This window comes from Periophthalmus magnuspinnatus, chromosome 4, assembly GCF_009829125.3.
Source record: "Periophthalmus magnuspinnatus isolate fPerMag1 chromosome 4, fPerMag1.2.pri, whole genome shotgun sequence".
Classification (NCBI taxonomy): Eukaryota; Metazoa; Chordata; class Actinopteri; order Gobiiformes; family Gobiidae; genus Periophthalmus; species Periophthalmus magnuspinnatus.
In genome coordinates this window covers 7,707,506-7,726,144 of record NC_047129.1, presented here as the reverse complement: position 1 = coordinate 7,726,144, position 18,639 = coordinate 7,707,506, and the positions used below count along the sequence as shown (strand labels likewise).

Sequence of the window (18,639 nt, the reverse complement as noted above, 5' to 3'; positions counted from 1 at the left end):
TACCCTACCAGCCTCTGCATTTTATAAAATAAATAGCCAACTGTGGCCAACAAAAACACATTCAAATACACCAGAAACCAGGAAAAATGTCTAGAATTTCAAAAATCTTCAGGGGCAGGCCCCCAGACACCCCTTATATGTTTGTCTACAATTGTTGTGGCTGTGGTAGTTGTGACATTCTGGGTGTTTTCAGTGTGATACTGGTCATTTAAGTATAAATACAATTGACTGAGGTGATGAGAGCAGAATCATAATGTTGTGAAATCTGAATCACCAATAGCTGAGCCAGGGTACATACAAAGCTGGGGACCTCAGAGGCAAATTCAGCTCAGGGTCCCCTGAAAGCTAGGGCCAGCCCTGCTGGTGTCCACTGATGTTTGTCTTAAAAACTTCTCCTTAACTTAAGACAGGTTATATAGTTTTGAATGACATAGAACTAGGAAAAATATATTGCACAAGCTAATTTCTTGCAATCACTACTGTTCTTTGTTGTGCACTATTGTGACATTTGTTTGTATGTTTTCCTGAGATTTAGCCAATCTGCTCTGGAATGAACTATGGCCCAGAAGCTCCTCCTCTGCACTCCTCTCCCTCTTTCACACCTGGTAGTCATAAAACCAGAACAGTGAGTTCACTGACATGGAGCATTCTATTTTGTGAACCATCTTTTGTCTGTTCTGCTCACTTCTGGGGTGTATCTAGGATAAGGAGCACAGAGGTATAGGTGAGTAGACCTTATAAAACTGGGCGATGAAAGTGGAGAGTAAAGTTCAGTTAAGTTCACTGGGATGCCATAACAAGTGCATGAACAAATACTAGCCTATGTTCTGAGTGTAATTTCTTCACATTTGTTTTACGGAGACAATTTCAGTGGTAGCGGTGGATGTGGTAATGTAGTTTATTTTCACTGTTCAGTTATAACCCTTTTGAGTACAAACAAATGGCTGGATTCAGTGAAGCTGAGACTGTAGTTTTGGGCTCTGTTGTCTCATTTACTCTAGTTATAAGCAATGTTCCCTCTAATTTTTCACGAGTCTGAGCAAACACACAAACTCCCTGAGCGGTCCCATGGACCACTGTGAGCAATATCAGACGTGTGCACTGTGGTCATGCTGCATCACATCCATCCAAGTTAAATGGTTTATTAAAAGAATCAAATTACCACATTTACATTTCTGTTATAAGACATTTAATTAAGTGCTTTAGTCCAATTATACAATGAAAATGACAAAAATCTTGCTCATGACCTGTGTAGTATGTTAATGCTATTGGAAGTATAATCAGAATCAGAAGACTTTTATTGCCATAGTCTGTGAACACAGTTCACAAACTAGGAACTTGCTTCGGTGAAAAAGTGTAACATAAACACACTGAATAAATACAAATACAAATAAGGGCATGCACAAAGTTAAAAAGATATGCTTAAAAAATCAAATGAAATACTTAAAGGGAGAAAATATATACAACAGCAGCATCAGAACAACAGTGCAAACGTGGCTTATTAAAGTGACCGGTGTTATAAAGTGTCCAGTTTAGTGCAGATATTATAAAGTGTCCAGTTTAGTCCAGATATTATAAAGTGTCCAGTTTGGTGCAGATATTATAAAGTGTTCATGAGACAAACAGCAGAGGGGAAGAAACTGTTCTTATGGCGAGAGGTTCTGGTCCCAATGGACCGTAGCCTCCTGCCAGAGGGAAGTGGCTCAAATAGTCCATGTCCAGGGTGAGAGGTGTCAGCTGCTATACGGCCTGCTCGCCCCCAAGTCCTGGAGACGTACAGGTCCTGTATAGATGGAAGGCTGCAGCCAATCACCTTCTCAGCAAAGCGCACAATGCGCTGCAGTCTCTGTCTGTCCCTGGCAGTGGCCCCAGCGAACCACACAGTGATGGAGGAGGTGAGGATGGACTCAATGATGGAAGTGTAAAACTGCACCAACATCTGGACTGGCAGCTTGCGTTTCCTCAGCTGCCGCAGGTGGAACATCCTCTGCTGGGCTTTCTTGATGAGGGAGCTGATGGTCGGCTCCCACTTGAGATCCTGGGTGATGCAGGTGCCCAGGAAGCGGAAAGAGTCCACAGTGGTGATGGGGGAGTCCGTCAGGGTGAGGGGAGGCAGGGGGCTGTGACTTTCCTGAAGTCCACGATCATCTCCACTGTCTTCTGGGCGTTGAGCTCCAGGTTGTTGCTGCTGCACCAGGACACCAGCCGGTCCACCTCCCTCCTGTAGGCAGACTCGTCGCTGTCCGAGATGAGTCCGATGAGGGTGGTGTCATCCGCAAACTTAACCAGTTTGACGGAGTCGTGGCTGGAGGTGCAGCAGTTGGTGTACAGGGAGAAGAGCAGGGGAGAAAGTACACAGCCCTGTGGAGATCCTGTGCTGATAGTCCGAGTGTCCGAGACATTCTTCCCCAGCCGCACGCGCTGTCTCCTGTCCATTAGGAAGTCAGTGATCCACCTGCAGGTGGAGTCAGGCACGTTGAGCTGAGCGAGCTTGTCCTGGAGCAGAGGAGGGAGGATGGTGTTGAATGCAGAGCTGAAGTCCACAAACAGGATCCTGGCGTAGGTTCCCGGGGAGTCCAGATGCTGGAGGATGAAGTGAAGGGCCAGGTTAATGGCGTCATCCACAGACCGATTGGCTCTGTAGGCAAACTGCAGAAGGTCCAGGAGGGGGGAGGTGAGGGACTTGAGGTGGTGCAGGACCAGGCGCTCAAATGACTTCATGACTACAGACGTCAGCGCCACAGGTCTGTAGTCATTAAGTCCAGTGATCCTGGGCTTCTTGGGGACGGGGACAATGGTGGACAGCTTGAAGCAGGCTGGGACGTGACATGACTCCAGGGAGGTGTTAAAAATGTCCGTGAAGACAGGAGCCAGTTCCTCAGCACAGTGTCTAAGGGTGGAAGGAGAGACACCGTCTGGGCCCGCTGCCTTACGGGGATTCTGCTTCCTGAAAAGCTTAGTCACGTCCTGCTCCAAAACAAAAAAAAACACACAGCGCACCAAATCACCAGGGTGACCCTACGTGGCGCCATCTTGGACTTTGCAGTAATAAATCGCATAAATATTTAATTTTAACTATGGCAAAACATGAGCTTCCAACCAAACCAAGCCAACTGTAAACTCCAATATTGAAAACACACTTAACATTTTTATTATAAAGGTCTGACTTGTATTATGAGTATGAGCCATTGTGTGAAGCTTTTGCTGTGCACTGAGTGAGATTGTCCTACTGTGGTCTGGGAGACAGTCCAGTAACTCTTTTACAGTATATGACACGATCATTTGATTTTTTACAACTCATAAACTAGTGACAGTATTCAATGACCAATATACACTGAGAGGAATCTGTATCTGTACGCCCAGCTGCTCTATTACTGTACATTTACATATCATATCAAAACACAATATATAATGTGTATTTGTACATAAAATATATTCAAAACAAGTGGTATGGGTCAAAATAAATATATATTTACAAACCACACACTGCAAACACTGAACAAACTCCGGGTCCGAGATGCCTCTAGTAACTAGAGGCATCTCGGACCCGGAGTTTGTTCAGTGTCAGGACACTGTGGATGTTTGTACAAGTTAAACTAGAGTCTAGTTTAACAAACATCCACAGTGTCCTCGGTCGCGTACTTCCTTTGTTTTGTTCGTTTCGTCATGTTTAAAACGCAAATCTGCTGCAAAACAGTGAGTGAAATTACGCAATTGCGCGCGTAATTTTACGCGCGGATTTTTGCCCGAGGGCGGGCCGTCGGAACGTTAAGGGGTTAAACACAGAATCATTAGCGAGATTTCACTCCACATCGGCCACATCGGCCACATCGGCCACATCGGCCACATCGGCCACATCGGCCACATCGGCCACATCGGCCACATCGGCCACATCGGCTAAAACTCTGGTGGCGGGACATGAGGACGCCTGTCAATGACGTTGATAAGCTGCGGAAATACGTCTGTGAATCACATAATTGGCTGGAGCAGCTCGTCACCGCCCACTGACTCACATTGAAAAATAGCACAGAATGAATTGTTGTGTGTTTATTTTATTTTCAATTCCGGTTCGATTTTTTTGTGCGCAGCACAGATTTTCTGTGCGCGGAGACTGTGTCAGCTGTGCGCTATTGCGCACGCGCGCAGCCTAGAGGGAAAAGTGGTTATAAGTGGTAACAAGCTATGCACAGAGGAGGAAAAGCTGAGTTTAAAAGTTAAGTAAATATAAAAAGTATAAGTAGAAGCTGCTGCTGGATGGATGGTCTGATAGACAGTTGATTGAGCATTTGTGGGTTCTTAACATTTCCCTTTTTAAAGCTGTCTAAATCAGTCAGAATTCCTATAAAAGGCCCAATATATTTTATGGATTTCTCATGGGATTGCAGTACAAACGTCTGATTTGCTGATTTGACAAAAAATAAGTTACAGCTTTCCCTTTGTTTTATATTCCCAAGAGCTTCACCATTCCTTTTTATCAGATGACTGACAAAAAGGGATAGATGAGGGCCCACGGGTCCTCTTCTTAACAGCTTTTAAAGTAATAGCCATTTATTTTGATGCATTTTATTTGATATACCACCCTAATTACTCTTGTGTTTGTCAATACATTGGTAATTTATTTGAAACTAAGAAAACATGTCAATGTCACAGATAAAATCAGCATGAAAATACTTTTACTTTGGAGATACTGAGAACCTGCATTGTTCTCTTAAAGTCTTGTTCCAGCATGGTTCAGAGTGTAGCTGTGATAGGCGCTGGCCTCTCCGGTCTGAGCTGTATCAAAACCTGTCTGGAAGAGGGTTTGCAGCCCACCTGTTTTGAGAGCAGCTGTGACATCGGGGGAGTCTGGAGATATAAGGTGAGATATCTCATTGTTTATGTTTCAGTTTGAAATAAGAATAATAAGGGTACAGGTCCATGCCCTGTGCTCTGTTAGTGTGCCTTCTTAATCCCCATGTTTGGATTTCGAGAGGATCCTTTTTCAGTTTCTGGGATGTCTCTCTCTCTTTAGCTCTCACTCTCGCTCCACCCCCACCCAGATGACCCCTGTGGCTTTGTGTCCTTTGAAGCCAGAGTCCTGCTGTGGGGGTTGATGATTTTAGAAAAGTTAATCAGTGCCACAAACTTGGTCCTTTGAGATAACTCAGTTTTGTGTCCTGTTTGTTCTAATCCTGTTCTTGTCCTTTTGATTATCTCCAGAAGTCTGGCTTGTTAGTGGGGCAGGAGGTCAACTCACTGGCAGAATTAATTAATACTCACATGACAAATCATAGTTGGGACAAGTTCAGGTTGTATTACTGCACAAGTTTATTTGTGCAATTTGTATGCAAAGTAATTTAAGTGCTTTTCAGAGATATACAAACAAATAAAAACAGAAGAAATTGTAGTGATATCATAATGAGCGCAGATATACACACATAATATCATACAGAATCCTACATGGTCCTGTATGATATTATGTATATATAATGGTATCCTGGGCTTGGTTGTCATTGTATTGCAGTCCTGTATAGTAGTATGAACATATGTTACTGCTCTTAACTTTAAACCCACCATTTTATCAATTTCTAGGAGGAGTTTGAGCCGGATAGGGCCAACATCTACCAGACCGTGGTCATTAACAGCTCCAAAGAGATGATGGCTTACAGTGACTTCCCTCCTCCAGCCGAACTGCCCAATAACATGCACCATTCTGAGGTCCTGGGGTACCTCCGTCTGTATGCCGAACACTTCAAACTCCTGCCACACATTCACTTCAAGGTTTGAGATGTTTTTGTTCCTGTTAATAATTCATTATTGTTTTATAATGCTTTTTCTCTTACATTGTCAGACCGCAGTGCAAAAAGTGAGACAGACTCCAGATTTTGCATTAACTGGCCAATGGGAGGTGGACACAGAGAAACAAAATGGACAGAAGGAGACCCATGTTTTTGATGCAGTGATTGTTTGCACTGGACACTTCACACATCCTCATTTTCCACTGAAGGACTTCCCAGGTATGAGCATTTATGTAGTGGTCATTTTGAACAAAATGATGGGATCCGTAGTGATTTTGTTTCTTTTAGGTATTGAGAATTTTGAGGGCAGATATTTCCACAGCTGGGAATACCGGAATACAAATGGTATGGAGGGAAAAACAGTGGTGGTGATTGGGATTGGGAATTCTGGGGGTGACATTGCAGTGGACATCAGTAGAGTTGCAGAAAAGGTAACGAAATGAAACCTCAGCTATTTTACTTTTTTTTTTTTTTTAACTTTATCATGGTTTGTAATCAAAACTGGATGCTGCCAATATCTATTTGTAGAGAGAGGTTTAAAGTTATATAATAAAATAAAGCTATTCAGATATATCTATATACATCTATCTCATAAATTTTACCACATAAGATATACTGCAATGAATAAGTTTGTCCTGTGTACAGGTGTATGTGAGTAGCAGGAGCGGTGCGTGGGTTCTGGGTAGAGTGGGACCAGGGGGGCTTCCCTTTGACATTAGCTTTTCCCGCATGGACCAGATTTGGGGGTCTTTTTTTCCGACCCGTGTCACTAAGAATGTAGAGAAGATGCTGAATGCGCACTTTGATCACACTTTATATGGTCTTCAGCCAACACATCAGTAAGTCATTTTTATACAGTATATCAACAATATACATGTAATCTCTTAATTAAATGCAAATAATAATTTTGTTTGCAGTTTTTTTGCACGGATACCGGTGGTGAATGATGAGCTCCCAGCACGGATCCTTTCAGGACGAATACGGGTCAAACCAAAAGTCAAAGAGTTTTCTGGCTCCAGTGTTGTTTTTGATGATGGCACCATCATTGACAAGGTATTTTAGTTTGAGCTATGACTAACTATGACTAATATGAATGGAATAAAAAAAACAAAAAACAGTGAAGTCTAGATCCAAGTTTTGTTTTTCAATCACAGAGCCAACATGTCCCATGATGCAATGACGTATAAAAACTATCAGGTTAAATTAGTGTCACATTTTTAATGACTAAAACTGAAATTAATTATTTTGACTAAATAATATTTTCTTGTATAACTTGTGACAATTGGCCCAGGTCTGCCCTGGCCACCTCGGGGGCCTTCCGGAAAGTCTCTGCGCGTCTCTCCCACAGAGCATCTCTTCCCCATCTCTTCTCAAACATCTGAGCTCTGAGTATTTATACCAGAATGACAAAGCCACATACATTTCAAAGCAGAGTGGCTTTTGTTTCACACCCATGGAATAATGAACTTTTATACCTGAGGACAGACAAAGACAACAAAGACTTTCCTGGAGGATGGGACAGAGCCTTCACACGTTAATGTCTAGTCTAGGTTCCGCATTTACACAATATTTTCTTCAAAACATGAATATACTTAAATTTCCATCACAATGTGATCGGTTGTGTTACAGAATGGTAGGTCGTCAATGTCAGTTCAGTTAGTCCCAGGTCACATCTGACATGTTTTGTGAGAGTTGAGTGAGAGTCTTTACAGTATATGTTGTACTTCTAGGTGGATGTGGTGATATTCGCAACTGGGTACAACTACAACTTTCCCTTCCTGCCGCCAGAGTTGCAGAATAAAAGTGGCTACAGGCTGCGTCTCTACAGGCACATCATACCCCCATCACTTGCACATCCCACTCTGGCTGTGGTCGGCCTCATAAATGCTTTAGGATCGGTCAATCCCATGAGTGAGATGCAGGGCCGCTGGGCTACAAGGGTCTTCAAAGGTAGACTGAATAAAAGTGTGTGTATGTCTACATATGACTCTGTAGAGTGCCAAAACATGCTTAACTTTGACCTTTCTTTTTGTGTCTTTTACAGGCATCATAAAGCTACCTTCGGAAGAAACAATGAACAGAGAAATAGAGAACGAAACAGAAATCATGCACCAGTGGTAGGCAAAATTATCATCTTTGTTAAAGGGGCACCATGGAGGCAAGTTTTTAGGTCTGATACTGTCTTTTTCCATTGAGATGTTGTTTTACCTGGAATACTCCACAGAATGCCATACAACTCCATGGAAACAATAAAGTGACTCCACCAAACTAAGCTAACTAACTATAGCCTTCCTGTGAGACTAAAGAATTTGACAAAGACTAGTGTGGTTTTTAACACTTCTTGCAGTGTATCTTGGACAACAGAAAAACAACACACAGTACTGAAATTTCTTCCACCGGAATAAAGCCTGAATTGAATAAATGATAGAATTACTGGATAACACAGTGAAAATTAGTGCTTGCCACATTTTCATGAGACAATCAGGTGACGGACCCTCTCAACTTGATTCAATAGATTACATCCAACCCTGTCTGTGGTATTTGCCTGCAGCCGACCTAAATGTGGCAGAAGGAAATAATTAGTGTTACAAATGGGCAATAAATCAACATTACAACAACGTTTTAATGCAGCTGTCTGTCTCTAGGTTTTCCTGCTCAGACCTCAACCCTCTTTATGTGTTCTTCGTTCCTTATTTGGACTCTTTGGCTAAGGAGGTCGGCGTGCTTCCCAACTTCCTGTGGCTCTTCCTCACCGACCCCCGTCTGGCTATGCAGGTCCTCTTTGGCCCCTGCACCCCGTACCAATACCGCCTGACTGGGCCCGGGCGGTGGAGCGGCGCGCGCCAGGCCATCCTCAGTCAATGGGAGCGCATGTATGAGCCCTTTAAAACCAGAGTGGTGCCAGAGCCAGAGAAAAAAAACAAGTTTAAACTAAAAGTGTCTGTCATACTGCCAGGAACTGTGCTGCTGTGTTTCATACTGTACAAACGACAACTTTTGCCAAAACTTTCATTGATGTAATATTTTCACACTGCTTTAATGCCTTTTCGGAAGTCTAAATGATATAAAGTTGTTGTAACTAGACCTATTGCAAACGACGAGGTTTAAATCTGTCAGCTGGACAAATCGTTGTAGGAGTGAAGATGTTTCGCTGCTCATCCAAGCTGCTTCTTCAGTTCTGGTCAGATTACTGGTGGCCACTGCCTTAAATCTATCTGAGGGGAGGCTATTGCTCTGGATAAGACCTGGACGACTGATGGTCTACACAGACAACTAGACCTATTGCTTAATAAACTGTTTTAACAACAACACATGTTTTGTCTCGGGTTTATTTTGTACGACGGAGTATAAGGGTTACTTAAATAAAAATAAAAAAATGATGCGGGCGCTACGAGAAAAAAGTCGCGATATTACGAGGAAAAAAAGTCGTAATATTACGAGAAAACAGTCGTAATATTACGAGAATAAAGTCGTATTTTTATGAGAGTATAGGCTGCTGTGTGTGAATGAGTGACCAGTGCGTTGTGTGTTACGGAGAATTTGGAGCATTTTGTTCAGATAAACTTTCAACTGGGCTTTACGCAGAATGAAATACTGTGTCTTTTAGCCCACCATCACCACACTATCATTAGTATAAGTACTCTGAAGGGACACTGCCAGCATTTGAGTTTGTTTAGTCGGAGGAACCAGACAGATATAGAAGAAATTGCTATACCTGAACAAAATGCTCCAAATTCTTCATAACGCACTGGTCACTCATTCACACACAGCAGCCTATACTCTCATAAAAATACGACTTTATTCTCATAATATTACGACTTTAATGTCGAAATGCTACGATTTTTTTTTCTCGTAGCGCCCGCATAATTTTTTTTATTTAAGTGACCCTTATACTCCGTCGTAATTTTGGACATTTTTGCAATACAAAAAACATCAAACGCACAAATGAGCAAACAATAATGAAATAAAGGCTTGTGGTAAGTAGACAATACTTTATAGCAAGATAGTTGGGCTTTTGAGTCTATTCAGCAGTATAATTACATAACTAAGTTCATATTTTGCAATAGTCCTCTTACAACATGATTGGGCAATTCATAGTTTATTTGGGTTTGTTCCAGATTTACCATGGTAGTTGGGTGTTTAACAGTGTCAAGCCTGGTGTTCAATCATGATAGTGTTTGCTTTTCCTCTGTTCCCTTCTGTGGACTCAAGGGTCAGTCCAGGCCGTCCCAGAGCACGTACTCCGTCTCCGCCCATCACTTTTATCCCGCTGCAGTTCGCCCAGACTTGTTTTGCACCACTGTGGAAGACTTCACTGGGTAAGTTCTGAAGTTTTGAGAGGCAGTGACGGCACAAACATGTTTTAATGTGCATCTTGAGCAGTGAGTCCTACAGCCTCAACAGTTGCCTTTCTTCCACTGAACGCACTCTCTTGGGCGGACACAGCCTTTTTCACTCTAGTTAAACTTCTGCGTTGTATCGTTTGCAAATGGCCTTGTGCACAGTTGCATGACGCCAACAAACAAATGCGCAATTTTAACGTCTGGAAACTTGTCTCTAAAGCGCATAACTTAAAAAAAACGCCCCCTCTTTTCGTTACGTCACTCTTATTCAGACATGTAGAGTAAAGGTCCTGTTTTCTGTGCCCTGTGTCCTGCTGCAGTGAGGAGAACTAGTACACGCGAGGAAAGTGAAGATGACGCGCCGTGTGGCCATCGTGGGAGCGGGTTCCTCGGGTCTGGCCTCCATCAAGTGCTGTTTGGATGAGGGACTGGAGCCGGTGTGCTTTGAGAGCAGTGATGACATCGGGGGACTGTGGAGGTACAAGGTGAGACCCTCATAAGATTTTAATAGTGCATGTGTCACAGTTCTGCATGTTTGCATGATTTTTCCTCAGTCCGGCTCCGTTTTTTAGCTTGTGCCTGTTTGTGAACCCAGTTCACAAACTATGAACTTACTTCCGTGATAAAGTGCAACATAAAACACACTGAATAAATACAAATAAAAGTACACAGCCCTGTGGAGATCCTGTGCTGATAGTCAGAGTGTCCGAGACATTCTTGGTACCTCCCTGTTACCTCCGTTTTCCCAGCAGCTGCCTCTCGTTTTGTTAATCAGCCCAGGGTAATCTATATATACTGCTTCTGTTCTCTCAGTTCTTGCTAGATTGTTGACCAGTCAAGAGCCACATTCAAGCTCATCTGGAATACTCTGTTGTTTGCATTTCTGCAATTCTGAACTTGCATTTATATCTGTTTGAGTTACCTGTTCCTGAGTTTATTTGCCCAGCCTGTTTCCCTTATTGAATCCCTAGTGTAGAGATTTTTGTTGATATTAACTAAGACATTATTCCTCAGTTATTTAGTCCCTGATTTACCATATTCTGAATTACCTGCTTAAAGGAGACTTTCTGTTGTAGTTTATAAGACATTTGACTGTTCTTTGTGTTGCATCTGAGTCCAGTTTTCCTGCGTGACAGCATGCATCTTAACTGAGCAATGCATACTTTAATGTTTTTGGGCTTCACAACTCACATCCCATTCACTCACAACTTTCTTATAAAGGGTTGGTGATTGGTAGTAATTGGTATGGGACACAGGTGTCTGTAAAAGACTAATGCATTATTATGATTTACTGTGTTATTACAGGAGAACCCAGAGCCGGACAGGGCAAGCATCTACCACTCTCTCATCATCAACACATCCAAAGAGATGATGTCTTTCAGTGACTTTCCCATTCCTGGGCACTATCCCAACTTCATGCACAACTCTTTTATAATGGACTACTTCCGGTTATATGCCAACCACTTCAACCTTCATAAATACATCCGCCTCCAGGTTTTGCGCATATCTTTATTTAAAAACAGTAAAAGAAATTGCCATGTTTTAGGAAAAAGTAACTCAAAATGTCTATTGCATTTAATGTAGCTTGTCTTTTCTTTATTTAGACCAAAGTGTTGCACATAAAACAGCGGTCAGACTTTTCCCGCTCAGGCCAATGGGAGGTAGAGACCGAAAACAAAGAGGGCAAAAAGGAGAGACACATTTTTGATGCTGTAATGATCTGCATTGGACACCACTGTCAGCCCAATTTGCCTCTTCATGACTTCCCAGGTACAACTCTGCTATAAAATCAAGTCATCGGTTTGATTGCCCATTTGTTTGCTCAAATTTTGGGACCAGTGCAAAAAGATTAATCAGAATATAGACAATATAGTTTGAATACAAGTAAAGGGTAAGTTAATGACATTTTAGGCGATATTGTTGAATGAAGTCTGCTGTCCCAATATCCTGCGCCAACAGAAACAACATTTTCTCAATCACTTCCATATTGATGTTGTGCAAGTATTACTGGTAAATTATTAATTCTCATCATATCAATAAAGGAAACACACAATTACTCATCAGAACAGAAGTAGGATTTCAATCATTTAAACTGGGCCAAAACTAAACTTGGACTGGACTTGGTTAGAGCATGCTAAACTAAAGCAGGACTAAACCACATCTAAATCTAGAGCCGAGTAATGAATAGATGCTGAACTAGAACCAGTATGACTAAGAAGAAACCCATATACCGCCAAAAGTAACCTTGATCCCTTTGTAACATTGTCTTAGTCTCAGGATTTTGATCTTTTTTTTCAGGGATTGATACATTTACTGGGAAGTATTTTCACAGCCGAGACTACAAGACCCCTGAGGATTGGAGGAATAAGAGGGCTGTAGTGATTGGAATAGGAAACTCTGGAGGAGACATTGCTGTGGAGTTGAGCCGATTTGCAAAGCAGGTACACATTAGTGTTGGTCTAGTTGTTATGGCAGTATGCAAGCTACACATTACGTTGAGAAGTAGGAAAAATAACACAAGCATTGTTCAAAAATATTAATTTGATCTTGTTTTAATTTGGGTAAAAATGTCTACAGAGCTACAGACATCAAACACAGTTGAATATTGTGCAGTAATTTAAAAAGTGCGGAGCGGGTGCGGAGAGATCCGGGTAGCAGTCGAAGGCGGGGACCTCGACGACCGGATCTCCGGACATGGAGACTAGCTCTGGGGACATGGAATGTCACCTCGCTGGGGGGGAAGGAGCCTGAGCTTGTGCGGGAGGTTGAGCGTTACCGGCTAGATATAGTCGGCCTCACCTCCACGCACAGCTTGGGCTCTGGAACCCATCTTCTTGAGAGGGGTTGGACTCTCCATTTCTCTGGCGTTGCCCGCGGGGAGCGGCGGCGAGCTGGTGTGGGCTTGCTCATTGCCCCACAGCTCAGCCGCTGCGTGTTGGGGTTCACTCCGGTGAACGAGAGGGTCGCGTCCCTGCGCCTTCGGGTCGGGGACAGGTCTCTCACTGTTGTGTCGGCCTACGGGCCAAACAGCAGTGCAGAGTACCCGGCCTTCTTGGAGTCCCTGGGAGGGGTACTAGACAGTGCACCAACCGGGGACTCCGTTGTTCTCCTGGGGGACTTCAACGCCCATGTGGGTAACGACAGTGACACTTGGAGGGGCGTGATTGGGAGGAACGGCCTCCCCGATCTGAACCCGAGCGGTGTTTTGTTATTGGACTTCTGTGCTAGTCACAGCTTGTCCATAACAAACACCATGTTCGAGCACAAGGGTGTCCATCGGTGCACATGGCACCAGGACACTCTAGGTCGGAGGTCGATGATCGACTTTGTTGTCGTGTCATCTGACCTCCGACCGCGTGTCTTGGACACTCGGGTGAAGAGAGGGGCTGAGCTGTCAACTGATCACCACCTGGTGGTGAGTTGGATCCGCTGGCGGAGGAGGAAGCCGGACAGACCTGGCAGGCCCAAGCGTATTGTGAGGGTCTGCTGGGAACGTCTGGCGGAGCCCTCTGTCAGGGGGGTCTTCAACTCCCACCTCCGGGAGAGTTTCTCCCTGATCCCGGGGGAGGTGGGAGACATGGACTCCGAGTGGGCCATGTTCTCCACCTCTATTGTTGATGCGGCTGCTCGTAGCTGTGGTCGTAAGGTCTGTGGTGCTTGTCGCGGCGGCAATCCCCGAACCCGGTGGTGGACACCGGAAGTAAGGGATGCCGTCAAGCTGAAGAAGGAGTCCTATCGAGCCTTGTTGGCTCGTGGGACTCCTGAGGCAGCTGATGAGTACCGGCGGGCCAAGCGTGCCGCGGCTCGGGCGGTCACAGAGGCAAAAACTCGGGGTTGGGAGGAGTTCGGGGAGGCCATGGAGGAGGACTATCGGACGGCCTCAAAGAGATTCTGGCAAACCGTCCGACGCCTCAGGAGGGGAAAGCAGTGCTTCACCAACACTGTTTACAGTGCGGGCGGAGAGCTGCTGACCTCGACTGGGGATGTTGTCGGGCGGTGGAAGGAATACTTTGAGGATCTCCTCAATCCCACTGTCACGTCTTCCGAGGAGGAAGCAGAAACTGGGGACCCAGGGGCGGACTCGTCCATCACCCTGGCTGAAGTCACTGAGGTGGTTGGCAAGCTCCTCGGTGGCAAGGCTCCGGGGGTGGATGAGATCCGTCCTGAGTACCTCAAGTCTCTGGATGTTGTGGGACTGTCTTGGCTGACACGTCTCTGCAACATCGCGTGGCGGTCGGGGACAGCACCTGTGGAATGGCAGACCGGGGTGGTGGTCCCTCTGTATAAGAAGGGGGACCGGAGGGTGTGTTCCAATTACAGGGGAATCACACTCCTCAGCCTTCCCGGTAAGGTCTATTCCAGGGTGCTGGAGAGGAGAATCCGACCGATAGTCGAACCTCGGATTCAGGAGGAGCAGTGTGGTTTTCGCCCTGGTCGTGGAACACTGGACCAGCTCTATACTCTCCATCGGGTCCTCGAGGGCTCATGGGAGTATGCCCAACCAGTCCACATGTGTTTTGTGGATCTGGAGAAGGCATTCGACCGTGTCCCTCGTGGTGTCCTTTGGGGGGTGCTGTGGGAGTATGGGGTCCGGGGCTCTTTGCTAAGGGCTGTCCGGTCCCTGTATGACCGGAGCAGGAGCTGTGTTCGCATTGCCGGCAGTAAGTCAGACCTGTTCCCAGTGCATGTTGGACTCCGCCAGGGCTGCCCTTTGTCACCGGTTCTGTTCATTATATTTATGGACAGAATTTCTAGGCGCAGCCAGGGGCCGGAGGGGGCCTGGTTTGGGAACCACAGGATTTCATCTCTGCTGTTTGCAGATGATGTTGTCCTGATGGCTTCTTCGAGCCAGGACCTGCAGCAGGCACTGGGGCGGTTTGCAGCCGAGTGTGAAGCGGCTGGGATGAGAATCAGCTCCTCCAAATCTGAGGCCATGGTTCTCGACCGGAAAAAGGTGGTTTGCTCTCTCCGGGTGGGTGGTGAGTCTCTGCCCCAAGTGGAGGAGTTCAAGTATCTCGGGGTCTTGTTCACGAGTGAGGGAAGGATGGAGCGTGAGATTGACAGGCGGATCGGTGCAGCGTCTGCAGTGATGCGGTCGCTGTATCGGTCCGTTGTGGTAAAGAAGGAGCTGAGCCGGAAGGCGAAGCTCTCGATTTACCGGTCAATCTACGTTCCTACCCTCACCTATGGTCATGAGCTTTGGGTAATGACCGAAAGGACAAGATCGCGGATACAAGCGGCCGAAATGGGCTTCCTCCGCAGAGTGGCCGGGCGCACCCTTAGGGATAGGGTGAGGAGCTCGGTCACACGGGAGGAGCTCGGAGTAGAGCCGCTGCTCCTACACGTTGAGAGGAACCAGCTGAGGTGGCTCGGGCATCTGCTCAGGATGCCTCCTGGACGCCTCCCCTGGAGGTGTTCTGGGCATGTCCCACCGGGAGGAGGCCCCGGGGAAGACCCAGGACACGCTGGAGGGACTATGTCTCTCGGCTGGCCTGGGAACGCCTTGGGGTCCCACCGGAGGAGCTGGAGGACGTGTCCGGGGTGAGGGAAGTCTGGGAGTCCCTGCTTAGACTGCTGCCCCCGCGACCCGGCCCCGGATAAGCGGAAGAAAATGGATGGATGGATGGAATTTAAAAAGTTCAAATACATTACTGTGTATCCTTTGTTTAAACAGGTTTATTTGAGCACTCGAAGAGGATCTTGGATTATAAATCGAGTTGGAGACCACGGCATGCCTCTAGATTTGCTTTTTAACAGAATCCTACGTTTTATCAGGCTCATGCTCCCTTTTGGATTGTACTGCACTCTGGGCGAAAACCGACTGAACCAAAGATTCAACCATAGTCTGTACAACCTCAAACCTAAACACAGGTGGAAGCCTCTTTTTCCTCATTTGTATTAGCATAGCCTCAGATGTGATGTTTTTGATGCACATACTTAACAAAATGAAAGGAATTTATTGTGAAATGCTTAGGCTTTAATATCTATTACAGACTGTTCAGTCAACATCCCACGGTGAATGATGACCTGCCCAATCGCATTCTCTCCGGAACGGTCCAGGTCAAACCCAACATACGCAGGTTTCACGGTGGCAGTGTTGAGTTTGAGGATGGAAGTGTTGTGGAAAATATTGATCTTGTGGTAGATATACTTTTATACTTTATATCACCATTTGTTTATTCTGAAGTCATCTTAAAATTAATAGTATGACCACAGAAACAAATCTCTTGTTTTTCTAGGTTTTTGCTACAGGCTATAAGTTCTCCTATCCATTCCTTGCATCCCAAGTTGTTTCAGTGTCCAATAATAAAGCGTCTCTGTTCAAGTATGTGTTTCCACCTGAGTTGGACAGACCTACACTGGCCATCATTGGTCTAGTGCAGCCACTGGGTGCCATCATGCCCATCTCTGAGATGCAGGCCAGATGGGCCACACGGGTTTTCAAAGGTGACTAAATGTTATTTATTTGAATTGCTGTCGACTGTGACATTTACCAGTGGTTGAATTATGCTTCAGGTCTCGTCAAGCTGCCTTCAACTTCTGTCATGCAAAGAGACATCAACTGCAAGGAGGAGGCAATGGCTAAAAGGTAAACTAAAAAAAACAACTTAACACACAACATTAGGAAATATAAAAAGAGACTTTTGCCTGCTTTTAAAGTGTACACTTTTACGTTAAGGAAAAAAGGTCCATAGATATTCACTTCAAGTACCGCCAAGAGGTACTTGCAAGCACTCTCGACCCACAGCTAGAAGATTGCAGTTTGTTACAACACACATTAAACCATTCTACACTTCCGCTAATAAAAATATTTCAAATAAAATCTAAATGGAGTTTATCTATTTGCATTTATATGTTATTCTGTCAACAGTTTTACAGTTATAATTTATATCACACCAATGCTTTATTTCTTATAGAATACACAAAATCAATAAAGACTTGAGGTTGTGATAAAATCTTGCGGTAAATGTATTTTGCAGGTATGTCACCAGTCAGCGGCACACCATCCAGGTTGACTACATCGATTACATGGATGAAATTGCAAAGCAGTTCGGTGCATATCCAAACTTCTTAAAGTTGTTGGTGACCGACCCCACGCTCTGGTTTAAAGTATTGTTCGGTCCTGCCTCTCCGTACCAGTACCGCCTGAGGGGACCAGGGAAATGGGCAGGGGCACGGCAGGCCATCTTGACCCAATTGGATAGAGTTGTTCAGCCCATGCAGACCCGGCCGTGCACTGACCCTGACTCTGAATCAAAGAGGGCATGGTGGCCCCTCATTTTGACAGTTGCTTTGGGATGGGCTGTGTATGTTAACTGGAGCAGCGTATTACCTCTGCTGCAGGATCCCAGTGCACTGTCTGACAAGATAAAATGTTTATTAATCAGAAAATAAAATACTTGACATTGATGCATGCCAGTTTTACATGGGGTATATAGACTGCTGACTTTTCATCCTACAACATTAGCAACAAATTTAGATATGCATACTGATATATGATTACCAAACTTGGGCTACAATATATCCACTACTGGTGCATGTGTAGGCTTTTAGCAGATGTGATTTTGTTTGGAAAACTACAGTAAATATGGATTTGTCAATTAAGCCTGGTCTGAAATAAATACTCAATTGAACAAAACTGTTATTTTTTACTGCCTCAGACATATGAACCTTTCTTCCAAGAATTGTGGCTATCTTGGTCAACAATTACCCGCAAGTCAACGCCAATGCAATTTTGTATCATTTGGATGTAGGCTACTAATTTTAAATTTAATTCAGAGCGACATTTTAAAAAGTGAAAACAATTAGGGACAGGCGTCTATACACGTCTATGGCTGTAAACACTTAGACTCATGAGTCAAGATTCATGAAGTCGAGGTTCTGCTACAGGTTAGACTTCAGGAGCCCCGTGCGCGTTGGAAGTGGAAGCCGGTGGACCCCGGAACAAGAACGGTTCACACGTCTTGTTTATCATGAAGGTTGCCAGATTTACCGTGTACAGTGTGGTAATATAGCCTACCTACTGTCCTGAAAGAGAATTACTGATTGTGTGGCCACAGTTTTGTTACAGCGCCCCCCTCAGGAGAATTTTGTAGTGTGCTTCAAATAGTTTTTAGACTAGTAAATTCTTTCACATTTGAATAAGTTAAAAGCGAGGCTAAAGGTTCATGGACTATGTAACTGTCCTGAGTGAGGGCTGCCGGCGTGTTATTGCTTTGCCTATTGCATTGTAGCCTAGCTACTTAGACACATGCCACCTGGCCTAGTTACAGGTCACATCTGTGGAGAGGCGACCCCACTCAAAGAATACAAGTGTTTCCAGATATGTTTGTGCAATAAAACACGCATGAATAATTGTAAGATAGATTGGCTTTGCAGGTGGGGAACCCCCCCGCCAAAACAGTGCACGTCACCAGGATAGTGCACCTTTTAACTAAAACCACAGTTCTGTTCACTTATTTGGCAACATGCTCACTCGTTATTTGGAAATAACGTATAGTGTTCAATTAGTAGTGTAT

At 44.8% G+C, this 18,639-nt stretch overlaps 2 protein-coding genes across 2 annotated transcripts; both read left to right on the top strand.

The window, feature by feature from the left end:
- Positions 1-607: 607 nt before the first annotated feature.
- On the top strand, positions 608-9,082 carry LOC117394060 (flavin-containing monooxygenase 5-like). Its single transcript, XM_033992079.2, has 10 exons — positions 608-724; positions 4,715-4,858; positions 5,572-5,760; positions 5,831-5,996; positions 6,066-6,208; positions 6,423-6,616; positions 6,695-6,830; positions 7,508-7,727; positions 7,822-7,894; positions 8,423-9,082. The coding sequence occupies exons 2-10, from the start codon at positions 4,727-4,729 to the stop codon at positions 8,796-8,798; spliced, it is 1,629 nt and encodes a 542-aa protein (XP_033847970.1). The 5' UTR covers positions 608-724; positions 4,715-4,726; the 3' UTR covers positions 8,799-9,082.
- Positions 9,083-9,924: 842 nt separating this feature from the next.
- LOC117394058 (flavin-containing monooxygenase 5-like) lies at positions 9,925-17,759 on the top strand. The gene is made up of 10 exons (XM_033992074.2): positions 9,925-10,096; positions 10,441-10,605; positions 11,426-11,614; positions 11,725-11,890; positions 12,419-12,561; positions 15,795-15,991; positions 16,114-16,261; positions 16,360-16,567; positions 16,637-16,709; positions 17,101-17,759. The coding sequence occupies exons 2-10, from the start codon at positions 10,474-10,476 to the stop codon at positions 17,513-17,515; spliced, it is 1,671 nt and encodes a 556-aa protein (XP_033847965.1). The 5' UTR covers positions 9,925-10,096; positions 10,441-10,473; the 3' UTR covers positions 17,516-17,759.
- The last annotated feature ends 880 nt before the right edge of the window (positions 17,760-18,639 follow it).

Bases quoted from the DNA above. Each gene is read 5' to 3' on its own strand.
- LOC117394060 (XM_033992079.2), top strand. From the start codon at position 4,727: ATGGTTCAGAGTGTAGCTGTGATAGGCGCTGGCCTCTCCGGTCTGAGC. The intron at 6,617-6,694 runs GTAAGTCATTTT...TTTTGTTTGCAG, and splicing joins GGTCTTCAGCCAACACATCA to TTTTTTTGCACGGATACCGG. The intron at 7,728-7,821 runs GTAGACTGAATA...TGTCTTTTACAG, and splicing joins GGCTACAAGGGTCTTCAAAG to GCATCATAAAGCTACCTTCG.
- LOC117394058 (XM_033992074.2), top strand. From the start codon at position 10,474: ATGACGCGCCGTGTGGCCATCGTGGGAGCGGGTTCCTCGGGTCTGGCC. The intron at 12,562-15,794 runs GTACACATTAGT...TTGTTTAAACAG, and splicing joins TGAGCCGATTTGCAAAGCAG to GTTTATTTGAGCACTCGAAG. The intron at 16,568-16,636 runs GTGACTAAATGT...ATTATGCTTCAG, and splicing joins GGCCACACGGGTTTTCAAAG to GTCTCGTCAAGCTGCCTTCA.